The sequence below is a fragment of the Drosophila bipectinata genome, chromosome 2L (genome assembly GCF_030179905.1).
Source record: "Drosophila bipectinata strain 14024-0381.07 chromosome 2L, DbipHiC1v2, whole genome shotgun sequence".
Taxonomy (NCBI): Eukaryota; Metazoa; Arthropoda; class Insecta; order Diptera; family Drosophilidae; genus Drosophila; species Drosophila bipectinata.
In genome coordinates this window covers 4145321-4158793 of record NC_091736.1, presented here as the reverse complement: position 1 = coordinate 4158793, position 13473 = coordinate 4145321, and the positions used below count along the sequence as shown (strand labels likewise).

The 13473-nt window shown below is 43.7% G+C and overlaps 1 protein-coding gene across 2 annotated transcripts in view; it reads left to right on the top strand.

Annotated features, from left to right (window-relative positions):
* sick (sickie) overlaps positions 1-13473 on the top strand; it is a 161365-nt gene that overhangs the window by 26636 nt on the left and 121256 nt on the right. The window contains exon 1 of one of the 2 annotated variants that reach the window (XM_017239990.3): positions 409-1995. The exons of the other annotated variant lie outside the window; for it this stretch is intronic. Coding sequence (XP_017095479.3) covers positions 439-1995 — 1557 coding nt within the window. The 5' untranslated portion in view covers positions 409-438. Of the gene's footprint in view, positions 1-408; positions 1996-13473 lie in introns of those variants that run through there. 2 annotated transcript variants of the gene reach the window in all.

The following is a 13473-nucleotide window of genomic DNA, read 5'->3' as shown; positions in this document are numbered from 1 at the left end:
AATTATAAAAACCTCGACTTTGGCATTGTTTTGGGTTGCGGCACCCCGAAGCACTTCAAAAACAGACAAAACCACGACGTAACCATGACCATGACTTTGCCCGCAAAAACAACAAACCAACAAAAGGAACTTTTTGCTTTCTTTTTTCGTTTTTTTTTTGTTTGTGACGCGATGGGTCAGTTTTAATTTAACTTTGACATGCATCAGCTCAAAAATCCAATTACAACACAAATGTACACAGAGGGAGTGAGAGAAGGTCCTTTTTTCGGAGAGGTCCTTTCGGTGGAGAGACTAGAAAACCCATTAACGCCTTTTTCCCTTCATAAAGATGAAGATTTATGAAACCATTAATTTGGCCAAAACGCTGAAAAAATGTTGTGAAATATCCAGAGTGAGAAAGCAGTGCTAAGACCTTTGAAAGAGTGATGAAATCCTAAAATGTCCAGACCAGATCGCAATGCCAACGAGGAAAACCATTTGGGCGCAAAGCCCAAGGCCCACACTTCGGCCCAGAGGATACTCCAGGACAACTACATGGAGCTGGAGTTTGTGGCACCGGAGCCGTCCACCAGGTACCCTGATCTTCCGGTCAGCTATGCCACCAGCCTGGTGGTGGGGCCACCGCCCTACCGCGACCCACCCCCACCAACTCCGCCTCCGTTGTCCCAGATGCCCTCGCGTCTGCTCCACTCGGCCCCGAACACTCCCAGTCGGGGCAAGGTCGTCCTCAGCAAAAAGGAGCGCAAGGAGCTGGGCAAGCAGCTGGGCATAGACGAGGCCTCCATCCTCGGTACCAACAGCAGCAGCAGTGTCCAGTCGAGTCCCTACAAGGGCCGGGTGAGTGAGCTCAAGAACTGCATTGCCCGGGGACTCTTTGCCACTTTGCATCGCGGCTCCCAGAAGACCTTGCCGCAGGCGGAGGATCGAGCAATCAGCCATGAGATCTCTCCACCTCCTCCTGCTCCGGAATCGGCCAATAACAATGAAGATGCCGCCGACTACTCCGAGAAACTGAAGAACCTTCCAGTGCGGCAACGGAAGGTGGCCACCTCGCATATGGAGAACTACTGCCTCTTCGATCCCGTAGACTTTATCAACGAGAAGGCGATGCGATATCCCAGCTCCAACAACCATGGCCTCAGAGATCCCCTTTTCAGCTCCAGACAGCATTTGGTCTGCGAAGACGAGGACGAGCTAGTGCCGGAGGTCATATACGACAACGAAGAACTGGAGCTGGAAGAGACCATCATCATAGAGACCTCGGCTCTGCCAGAAGCGGAAACAGAGGCCGATCCGAGAGCAGAAAGCTCCGGAATCCTAGCCAGCTTTGATCATCACAATTACTTTATTATAGAACCTGGTGGTGAGCTGAGCATGGACATAGGAATACCCAATCCTTACACCAACGAGAAGCTGGTGAACGCCAAGCTGGAGCAGCAGAATCTGGAAAAGCTCTTCAGCGAGCTGGAGAACACCAGCACGAGCATGTCCAACAGCCAGGAGTCCAAGGACACGGAGACGACATCCACAGCCCTGGTGGAGTCATCCACTTCCACCAACTCGAACAGTTCGGCCGGAAGCTGTTCTTTGGCCAATCCCGGCCAGCAATCGGTTAAGAAGAAGCTGACCTTTCTGAATCTCTCGCCCTTTCGGAGTGGCAAGAAGAACGGAGGCAAGTGTGGTACATCGGACCAGCAACGCGCCATCTCGGAGCTGGTCAGCACGGATCACATGCTGCACTTGCAGCAACTGCTTCTGGAACAGCGCAAGGACCAGCGATCGAACACGGTGCCTGCCGAGTCCAACTATGTGCTGTTCAATCCCGGTCCGGTGCCCAGTCGCCATGTCCAGTACAAGATACGGAAGCCGCGGCCCTTGTCCACGCACAGCGATGCCGACAGTGGCTTCCTGTCCCCCTGCTCGCCGGACGAGATGAAGGCCAATCCGGCCATTCTGGTGCTGCAGCAGTGTGACAGTGTTCAAGGATATATGGAGGTGAGTTGTCTAAATTTTGATTCAAAAATTTAATTACAATTTTCTCGAACAAATCCTGGCATTCGACATTAAAAACATCCCGCAGAAAGTCCAACAAATGTTACGAATCCATTGGCCACCCCTTATGGCTTATTTTTGGGTCTTTATGACCTCCGTAATATTTCCAGAGCATTAAAACCAACAGTCATATATTTTTTTCTTTTGCTAGAAATAATCTTAATGCAAATCCTGGCATTAACTGGGACCCAGCAACATCAGCCTTATCTATATGTATAATTTCCTATATCTTAAGCCGGTAATCATTGCGGGCTGTTTCCGATGTCGCACTTGTCGCCATTTGCCGGCTCACTTATCTTAACGAGCGAGCAACTTAACAAGTCTTATTATGCATCTTGAAGCACCCCAGGGGAGGTGTTAGCTCAACCCCTCGGCAGCCCAAAAACCACCCTCCCACCCACGCCCAGCGCAAGGACGCCCAGGACGAATGTCAGCTTCGTACTCGGTTTCGATTCGCTGGGTACGAGTATAAATTACCGAAAAACACCCACGAAAGTGCAGTTCCAAAACAGTGCATTGCGAATTACTCTCCGAAATTTTTGTTATCCTTCGGGGGATGAGGATTTTCCGAGGGCCTGCCCATGCCATCCTTTGCAGCTTCTGTGAGAGTCGCGGCTCCTGTGCTGCCTCAGGGGAGCAATCAATCGTCGCGTATTCACTGCTCGCTTCATTAGTTCCTCTCCTGCCGAACATTAGTTTGATTGTGTGCAGGTCGAGAAAGACAGCGGAGAAAGCCAGGGACATGGGGGAGAAGGTGGAGAAAGCCGGAAACAACAGCACCAAACCGCACACACCAGCTGTGCTTGCATCTTAGCGACTTTTAATGGAATTGAATTAAAATTGTTGCCATGGTGCTGTTGAGCACTCTTCACATGGAGTGAAGTGTAGTATTTTTGGGTAGAACTCCCCTTGGCTTCCCTTCAGCTGGCCGCAGGCATTTTCTATCATTTGCAAATTGAAAATGTTCGCTGTAAATTCTTGCTTTGAGGCAACTTGCCGAAAAAGCAAAAACAAGAAAAAACTCGGAACAACCAGAGAGTGGTTGAAAGAAACCGCCTTTCCAGCGCATTTCCTCTTCGGGCTATTTTTTGCTGTCTGGGCCATCTAATGAAACGACGACAGGGCATCAAGTGAAGCCCACTTTTTGGCCCACTGGAGTGGCCTGCAAAGTGTCAAGTGCATTGCTTTTCATATCGTTATGGGATCGGAGAGGCTAGAGAGGAGGTGGCTGAAATGGATGTAGTGGATGGATGGCTGTGCGAACTGGGCTGGACTGGCAGTGAAGGCTCCACCACCACCATCCTTGAAGTGGGGAGGGACAGGGTGGCGTTGTAGATGCAAATCTCCGCAAGCAAATGGGATGTAAATTGATATACACGGGGGGCAACAAAGGCTCCTCGAGTGGGCTTAAAGGTAGAGGTCCTCGCAGCAGGCGATGGTAGTAGTAGTTTTGACCAAGAAAATTAGTTCTATAAGAGATTGATATAAAGGATATGAAAGACACAGATTGAAAAACAGGTCACCAAAGGACAATATGTAAATATCCAAATAAGTACTAGGAAAACCTGTCTTAAAGTGATAAAATAATAGAACCAACATGAGTAAAAAATAGGAAAATACTAAGCATTTATAAACAGCTGCAGCTTCAAAAGTCAAGTGCCTGAATAGCCTTTGAATTCGTATTTACGAAGTTTAACCAAACAGTTTTCCACTTCACATATTCCACCCCTTGATTGGTAAATTGTCCAGCCAAGTCCATGTGGCAGCGGCAGCTCCGACTCCCAAACGCCCCAGAACTTTCCATCAAAGTCAAAGCAAACGAAAACATTTTTGGAATGTATGCAAACGGCGGCTGGCGGTTGCATAACCATAAATTACCGACCCCTTGCCGCTCCTCTTGCTTGGGAATGGTCAACGATTTTTGGACCAGGCTATAAAGTGTCCACCCTCCCGGCTCCCCCACACAACAAACCTTGAGCGAAAAGTCTCAATTGCAAATTACAAACAGCACTGAGGCATGCAATTTGGGTTTTCTGACACAGCTCTCCCGCCCGGACTCCTTCTATTCTGGATTCCGGATGCGAGCGTTTTGCCGGAGTTTTCCCCGGCGAACTTGTCGCGAGGCGCTAAGCTGTCAACTGTCAGGCGTAGTTTGGTGTCCTTGCCGCAGCGACCGGCGGCTGCTGCAACCCCATGTTGCATCCAAAAATTTGTTAGCCTCTCTGGGGGCGAGTTCTCCCTTGCCTCGGCACAGGCAGGGTGCCATCCCTTGTGCAAGTCGCGTGTCGTGCGGCTACTTTATGGACACCCCCCACCCAGTCACCCTGCCACCGTGCCGCACTGCCGCATGGGCTCTTTGCCACTCTGCCACTCCTTTACCGACTTTGATTAGTCCAATAAGTTGTAAAAAGTGTCGCTACTGCTGCTGCTGCATTCCCTTGGTGATTATCAGATGTTGAAGCTGGCAGGCGAGGGTTGGGATTTTATTGCGATAACTTTTTGATTTATGACTGGCAATAAATGTTCAATGCACTTTATAATTATGTTGGGCTCGGGCCTGCCACTACAAATGAACGCAAAACGCCACTGCCATATGTGCGAACTTGTACATAATTACGAATTGGATTTTTATATATATTTTGCAGAAAAAACAGTAACATTGAATGAGTAACAGAAGTGGTCTGTTGGAAATTTATTTTAATTTCAAGAGTTAACTCCATTGCAGTCAATGATTATTCTAGATTTTCTCTATCATATACAGTAAACAAAAAATATATTATTTTAAAATTATTCACTGTTCTTCAAAAATTAAAATACGGTTGCAACATCAATTCATTAACATATTGTACTTACCTACATTCATTTGGGTTTATTGTTTTTCATGCTACTGAGAATTAAAGAAACAATAGCATCCGGAAAACGAAAAAATATTCCATTTCCACTCAATAATTATGCATGCAGAAATTCCATCGATAAGGAAGTGCAACTGCCAGTGTCAATATTGTAAAGGCCTCCACTCGTGAGTGTTCTCTCGGGAGCAGCTCCCACACACAAAACAGAAACAGATTAAGCAGCAATTTATAGAGAAAATATTTGTTTCATTCATAATTACATTGCGAGGGAGGGAGGGTGGCTGGTTGGGAATTGGATGAAAATAATAATTTTAATTTTTCTGCGTTAATTTTATGGCCAGACGGTTTTCGAGGTTGTTGTGTGTGGGGAAAAAGGAAAGAATCCGTTTTAATGGACGTTGGCATTATTAATTCCACAGTTACAGCACATGTGATGACGACAGCCTGGGCTGTCCCGGCCAGGACAACGGCTCCTTTCTGTTTTCTTCCCCATAGTCTTCATATTCCCCAGATGCCTCGCTTAAATGCACATTTCATATTTTTCCGGCACACTTAAAGTTTTCAATTTTCCGCACTATAAGCCTTGGGAATGGGGCGGCACATTCCAGGGGACCGTCTCCGCTCCAGGCCTTTGGTTTTTGGATCCATTTTATTTACATGGACGGAGGCTCCGTTGACGTCACTTAGTGGCCGCATGCGGGACATTAAAGGCAGTCAGCCAAGATATCCTGCCGGCATATCCCAGCCCCTTTGCCCGTTTCTGCTCGCTCCGTTCGTCCTTGGTCCTTGGGCACTCTGCACTGGAAAATGCAGCCATGACAGCTAAATGCGTTGCACTTATGCTTGAAACATGTCAGACTGTCCAGACAGCACTCAAACCGACAGAGAAAGAATTTCCACCAGCCGGGGCAGAATTGCATGCGAGTCCTGTTGCATTTCTTATTCCTCTCTCATTTTAAATGATTGTTAGAGTAATAGAGCGACAGAATATGGAGCAGGCTCCAAAGATTAGGTTCCCAGGAGTCGTGGTGGCCCACCAACGGGGTTAAATGTTTGTCTGTGCAAAAAAAAAAGTAATTTAAAAGTGGCATTAAATTGGAACAAAAATCTAATAGGACTAAGGATAAAATAAATATAGGGAAACTCATTAAAAAAGGCTTGCAATTGTCGGGCCAGGGTACTATTAATTAGAGCTCAATGTAGGAGAACTGGTATGTCTAAAATTAATTTTAAAATATATATTATCTCTTAATTAAATTAATAGTATTTTTTATAACATACATATACCTCTTTTCAAAATCTAAAATTTTAACTAGTTCATATTTAAATGATTTGTTGGATCGTTAAGATTAAATTATAAAAAGTAAAAGCTCCTCTTTTGATCAACACCTTAACAAGAACCCTAAGGAAAATAAAATAACCATTTTGAAATGTAAATTTAAAATTTATAGAGCTCTTAGCATGAAAATTTGCAGAATTTCCTTGGGCGATTCGGTTGGTGAGCCAACAAAACATCAAGTCCCATGCATTATTTAACAATAATAGTGACAGATTTACAATGTCCCTAGTTCCTGTTTTCCTTCCTGGTTCTATTCCTATTCCAAAAATGCATCAGACCAGCAACGTTGAAAAGGAAAAAGTTTCAGATGTTTTTTCTTGCTATTTTTTTGGTTATAGGATAATCGCCGGAGCGGTGGAGTTAGGCAACTTTTCTGGCTGGTTTTGCCCAGCTCCTTGCTTCATTCTGGAAGCTGTGAAAAATTATAGCCATAATTTTTGGCCACTAACCAGGCTGGGCAGGCAGGCCGTGCTGCCATGGAGGCTGCACTCAGCACTTTGTTGGCTCTTTTCGACTCCAGTCTACTTTTCGCCGCTTAATGCATATTTTAAACTGCTTTGCCAGGGAGTTGCAGTGGGTAACTGAAATTGCGCATTTTTGGCTTATTGGGAAATTTATTTATTAAATTTTAGTTGCCGCCAGAGGCTGTTGTTGCTATTGTTTGTGCAACTAATTAAAAAGTTTCTCTGTTTTTTTTTTTTTTTGTGTTCGCCTTTTGGCGTTTTAGCCTGGCCAAGCAGCATCCAGCTTCCAATGCAATCTGGTCTTCGAAAATATGCAATTAATTCAAAAATCTTGTGCTCACAAGTCAATGCAGTCAAGTATGCACAGAAGCACATAAAATAATTGCATTGTTTCTGGCATTTCTTGGCAAAACAAAAAGCAGATTTTCTTTCGCAATTATTTACATTTCTTTTAGCGCAGAATGCATTCCATCTCCATGGTTTACCTTTTTCTTTGTGCATTTGAAAGGTAAAAGAACATGGCAAATAAATCAGAGTAAAATGCGGTAGAAGGGGATTCGTAGGGCTTATTTCCCTTTGCTGGTGTTTTTTAAGCCCGGTTTCTAGAAAATGGAGAAGAACTTGCCTCAGCAAAAATGCAGATGCCACAGTTTAAATAAATGGACATTCTAGTCAAAAAGCAAAAGTATTAAATACCCTTTTACAATCAAAGGACACCAAAACTTCTTATTTAATTTCAAATTGACATTTTCCATTGAAATTCTTATATACCCGTGGACAAAAACTAGTTTCCCGAATATTATTTGCATAACTAGGAACTGGCAACCAAATGCTTTCTCCATTTTCTCTTTTTCTGAAAACAGAATTCCTGGCCGGCTTTCTTCACTTTTTGTTTATTTGTGAAGATGGCTTTTGGCCAAGGATTTGCAAGTTTTTGCGGAAACCTTAATAGCATTAAATATTTATCATAGTGAGCTGTCAGAAAGCTACGCAACTCGAAATGCCAGAGATTTGTTGCTAATTAGAAGAGACTACTGCTCAGCCAATTGGCAAGATGAATGACCATCGGCGTAACCTAGTGATAAGAGCCATAACAAGCTAACAAACAGCTACATTCGGAGTTGGGGGAAATACATATATCCAGGGAGGCCCATGAAAATTTATGATGTGCCCCCAAATTTTAGGCAGCCCATACAACTAGGGAGCTATCAATAACGATTTTTTCGCTGGCTTTCGCTGTTGTTTTTGTGCGACGTTGGGGTTGCGACATAAATGCCATAAAACTAATGCCCAAATGTGTCACATTGCAGAATCATTATGGGGTAAAAATAAAAAAAGGTTGTCGCTAAGCTAAGCAGAAGCTTAAATGCCCTAAAGGTATTACTTAAATAAATACATATTATCATAGTTTAGCTCTGCAACTTACATCACAAATATAATTTAAAATTATTATTACAACCCTGTATTTTTAGGAAATGCTTGACTGAATTTTGTTGAAAATCGATATACCTTTTTCCCTTGCCATTGGGATACATTTGTGGGACCTTTTGTGAGAAATTAATAATCTGGTTTACTGTATTTCTTTTTTTTCTGCCGTTTTCTGTTGTTTTGCCGTTTGCTGATCCTGTCCTTTTTGTTCTGGGGTCTTGGGGAGGATTTATTTGCCGGAAATAAATATTAGCCGCAGTCAAACACACTTAAGCCTACGCAGGCGACATCGCCGAGTCCTGTCCTGTGTGCCATTTATAGTTTTACACAGGCTTAGAACTTGCTTTACACGCACGTACGTATCGAAGGACCTCCATGATATATGGAAGTCCTGGGTGTGTGTGTCGAGGAGTGTGTTCACAGGCGCGCTGATTCCCATAATTGATTTTGTATTGGCTTCCGTTCGATACGGGGATGTTGGGCCAACATTGGACCCAAGTAAACTGCATATTGAATTTCAAAGAGTTTTCCCAATACACCAAGGTGGAAAAAGAGCAAAAGGAAAATACCCCCTCACATCAATCACGACCATTAGAAAGGGGTTTCCAGCGAGAAAAGGGTGTTGAAATAAATTTAAAACTAAGATTGCACTCATCGGCTAAACGTCAACTACAGCGAGGATACCTTATGAAAAATCCAATATGTGCTTCTGTCATAATCAAATTGAACTAAATTCGTTTTAAAAACTTCAACAGAAACGAGACGGGAAAGTAACCCTCCTGAGGTCCTGGGTATGTGTGTTGTATCCACCTGTAATGGACCAGTAGTAGACAACACCCTCTTCGGAGTACATTTCCGCCAGTCTAAGCTCAAAGATTATGCGGGGGGTTAGCAACCAGAAACTTGAGAGGGATGCTCGAAGGATGTCTCGGCTCATAACTTATTCAGGAGAAAACATTTAGAGCGTATTGAACAGATTTAACAAGAGTAGAATAACATTTACGGGGATTATTTGCATAAGTTCTTTTCTTAAAAAAGTATATAATGAAAAATAATAAAAGGTTTCAGAATGTTAAGAAATAAGGTCTTTTTTATTGATGTTTTATCAGAAATATTAAATCTTTAAATGTTTAGATAAGAATCTATCACTGGCAGAGCATGCTTGATAAAGTTTCAAATTCATTTGGATTATTAAAGGTATTGGGCATAATCCATCATGAGATCAGTCATCCTGTGACTTCTATGGCAACCCTCGCCCTCGCCTTTGGTAGCAACCACCGAAAAACCCACCGCAAAATAAAGGGGGGTAGCGCAACAACAAAGAGCAGTCCGCAGATATAGAGTTTGAGCATCGCAGACGGGGAAGTCAGGGGCGATGGGTGGAAAGACAGAAGCAGCCTCACCTAGGGCAGCAACAAAATGTTGCACAGGTTGCCCTTGCCAACAGAATCGGACGGAAATATCAACGATGTCTGTTGCAGTTACCCTGGAGTTCACGCCGAGCCCACTCCTCTGGCTCATCCAAGGCTTATGGAGTGTGGAATCATTTGTTTTTATGTATGGTACCCGGAACTCATCCCCCGTGCCAGAGTCTCAACTTTCCCAGACGACAAACTAAACTATGCAGGGTTGTGGGTGTTACGAAACGGGAGGAAAGGTCGCCCAGAAAAGGGTCTTCTTTAAGGCTCGACTTGATATGGAAAGTATAACAAATATTTATGCTCTGAGCTGTGTTATTAGATTTTAATTTCTTGCACCCATGAAAATGATTGCCCACCCTTGTCCGTACATCCCGTACACAATTTAAACCCCAGATCTCTCCCGGATGAAGCGTGTGAATGTTTCTGGCTTGTATTTGCATTTGACGTGGGTGTGGATGGCTCAATCCCCCCGGGGCAACACCCCTCTCCTGCCACTAGCGCTCATTGTTGTGAGGTGTCATGGCCAGTAATTGAGTTTGAGTTCGGAAACCGTCTGTCTCTCTGCTCATTTCGGCATTTGCTGATGCAACTTGCAAATATTTCGCTAACAGCCTTCGTTAGACAACATTTTTTCGCTCCACTTTGTGCTTGCCAATGCAAATTTCTCTAGCGGCACGTGATGGGAGTTTTTCAAAAGGGGTCGGGGTCGAAAGAAAGTTGCCAAACAACCCTCGAGGGGTGCGCTTCCAAATGACGTTTACCAAATTACATTATTAGAAATTGATGGTTCAGTTTTTTGTGTTGTTTGTGGTGCTTTCAGAGAAAAAAGGGGAGGATGGATCAGCACTTTGCGAGCAGTCACTTTGTAAATGTTTCAAATCGCTTAACAAGTGACGAAAGGTGTCAGCATCACTCGAGGGCCCCGAATAATGAGCAGGTTTCCTTTCCAACACCTTTCAGTACAAGAATTTTTAATAACATCCCGAAGCCAACCGCATTTCAGCATAGCTCACCGCTCCATTATTCCAGCCCCACTGCCAACTTGCCACACTTCAACTGTGCAGCCAGCAACCTCGTTTGAAATGTTTCTGGTAGTCTGGGGTCGATTTACTAGCTTTTCCAGCTTAACCAGGCAAATGCAAGTTTTCTGCTTTCGAGCTACATTGAAAAATGCACTCGCTTCTTGTGCGTTTTGTTAATCGCACGCAGCCCTCGGAAACTTTTGGTATTTAGCTTCCCGCCCTCCTCTAGGCTAATGCATTTGCATACATTTGGAAAGTGCTTATAGGAGAACTCAGAGTGCAAGCTATTCGCGGTAATATACCCCCTTTATGGTACTACATCCTTATGAAAATTACCCTTTAAATATTAAGTTAAAAAGTGATTTTTAAACCCACAACTTTCTGGTTTATTTATGATTATTGCAAGTTTTCCAAATGAAATCTTTTATCGGAAGCATAATTTACACCCTTGAGCCTCTATATATTTCCAATTTCAATATCGCTAGCATATTTTGGGCAACTTTTTCAGAAGGCTTTAGCTTGGATCTTCATCAAAACTCTTCAGAATTGGCCATGCAATCCCGGAAAGGCATTTAACATTTTTTTTTTGCAGACTTTCCACTCGTCTTCCATGGCATAAATGTTGCTGCATTTGGCATAGATTTGCATCGCAATGAGGAGGAAGAGCCGGACGGATGGATAGTGCCACGGATATATGCATATTATGGGAGTAGGAGAAGTGGCCCCATCGACTAGCGACATATTGCAGAAACGGACTTCGACTGCGGCATTTGGTATCCTTTCGCGTTCCGGTTTCGTTTCCCAGTTCGGCATACAGTTCGAATTTTTTCTCCTGACGGTGACAATAAAAACGAACGATCCAAGCAAAACGCCCGGAAGTTGAACTATTTGCATCCAGTCGGTCCGTGTCTGTGTCTGTTTGATAACTCAAAGTGGCAGGCAGCATGGGGCATGGAGCATAGAGTGCTGGATATTTTTCACATTCAATAGCCCAATGCCCAGCGACGAACGCCCCAAAAACACTGAGAGGGTACAGGTGACACTGGGTACGGGTACTGCAGAGACCCACTCCGTTTGTTTGGGTTAATTGTTTGCTTTTTCCTCCATTTATCTGACGGGGACAGGCGGGCTGACGGAGAGATTTCGAACTGCCTGCCACTTGCGCACTATTAATCAAGTAGATTGGCCTTTCCTAAAACTCCCAGAGGATGCGGCCGGGCAGGAGCCGGGCTTGTTTATAATTAATGTGATGTGTGTACTATGCTATGCAAATTCCCCAGACGCGACATCCTCTCAGCAGCTTTTTGCCGCCTGTTAATGAAACGTCGTCAAGTTTTGATGGCAGCCTCGGTTTGGCTTCGTTAGCTCCTATAGCTCCTTAAGTTCCTTTATGGCGGAAAGGCCAATCTAACTTGCAGCTAAACTTAATAAACACTTTCGGGGAAAATTGCAAAGTGCACCGATAAACTTTTTCATTAATCTCTTGCCCCTCAGCGTGTTTGAAGTTTAATCTGATTCTGAATTTTGGAGTTCTCCCAGCTCCACGTCATTTACACTGCCTTCGTCGCCACAATTAAATTGAATAAAATGGTGGTTGTCCCCTTCCCCATTTTTGGATCCGGGCGAAGGGCCACCTGAGTCTTTGCATTTCTCCAGAGCAGTTGCAGGAGTTTGCCGCTTGTCAAATTGATATTTGATTCATGACCAGCGCATTTGTCAAGTCATTCATCTTTCTCCCAGACTTGACTCAAGTTTTTCGTCCTGACTCATTCTTTGCCTCGCAGTCCTCGCAGTCCTCGCAGTTTTTTCTCCACAGTTTCCTAGTGATGAATGGACAGTGTTAACGGTTAAGGCAACCATTGAATTGAGCTCGTCCTGGCCGTGATTTCTGCCCAACTCAGTATTATTTTATAGTGGTATCCTCAATGGTACTTGTGATGAGTATATTAGCTAGGTGTCGCATTCTGTTAGCACTTTAAAGAAAACCAAATAATCTATGACTATATGCATGAAAATAATCTGATCCGCCGTTTTTCGTTTCTAAAGTAGGGAAATCCATTAGTAAAGACTCTTGGCGCACCTTGAAATCTATATCTTGTATAAAATTCACCCGATTATGAAGCGGAGTCAAAATAAAATCAAAATATCTGCATCTGCATCAAAATATTGAGACGTAATATTTTTTCGATTTTCAACCAAATTTTCTGGTCGATCCCCTTCGAAAATGGGGTTTCCATACCGTGGCACTATAGGCGCACTACGAAGGCTATATCTTGGCCGATGTTCATCCGATTCTCAAACGGAATACCTTAAATTAATTGTAGATTGATTCTCCACTAATCTGCATCAAAACATTTAGACGAATTTTTTTTTAGATTTTCAATCAAATTTTCTGATGGACCCCCTATGAAAATGGGGAAAATAGTGGTTGCCACAATATGGCCCACTGCGAATGCCATATCTTGGCCGATATTCATCCGATTCTTAAACGGAATACCTTAAATTAATTGTAGATTGATTTTCCACCAATCTGCATCAAAATATTGAGACGTAATATTTTTTCGATTTTCAACCAAATTTTCTAGGCGGTCCCCTCCGAAAATGGGGATTTCCCTGCCGTGGCACTATAGGCGCACTACGAAGGCTATATCTTGGCCGATATTCATCCGATTCTTAAACGGAATACCTTAAATTAATTGTAGATTGATTTTCCACCAATCTGCATCAAAATATTGAGACGTAATATTTTTTCGATTTTCAACCAAAGTTTCTAGGCGGCCCCCTTCGAAAATGGGGATTTTCCCTGCCGTGGCACTATAGGCGCACTACGAAGGCTATATCTTGGCTGATATTCATCCGATTCTTAAACGGAATACCTTAAATTAATTGTAGATC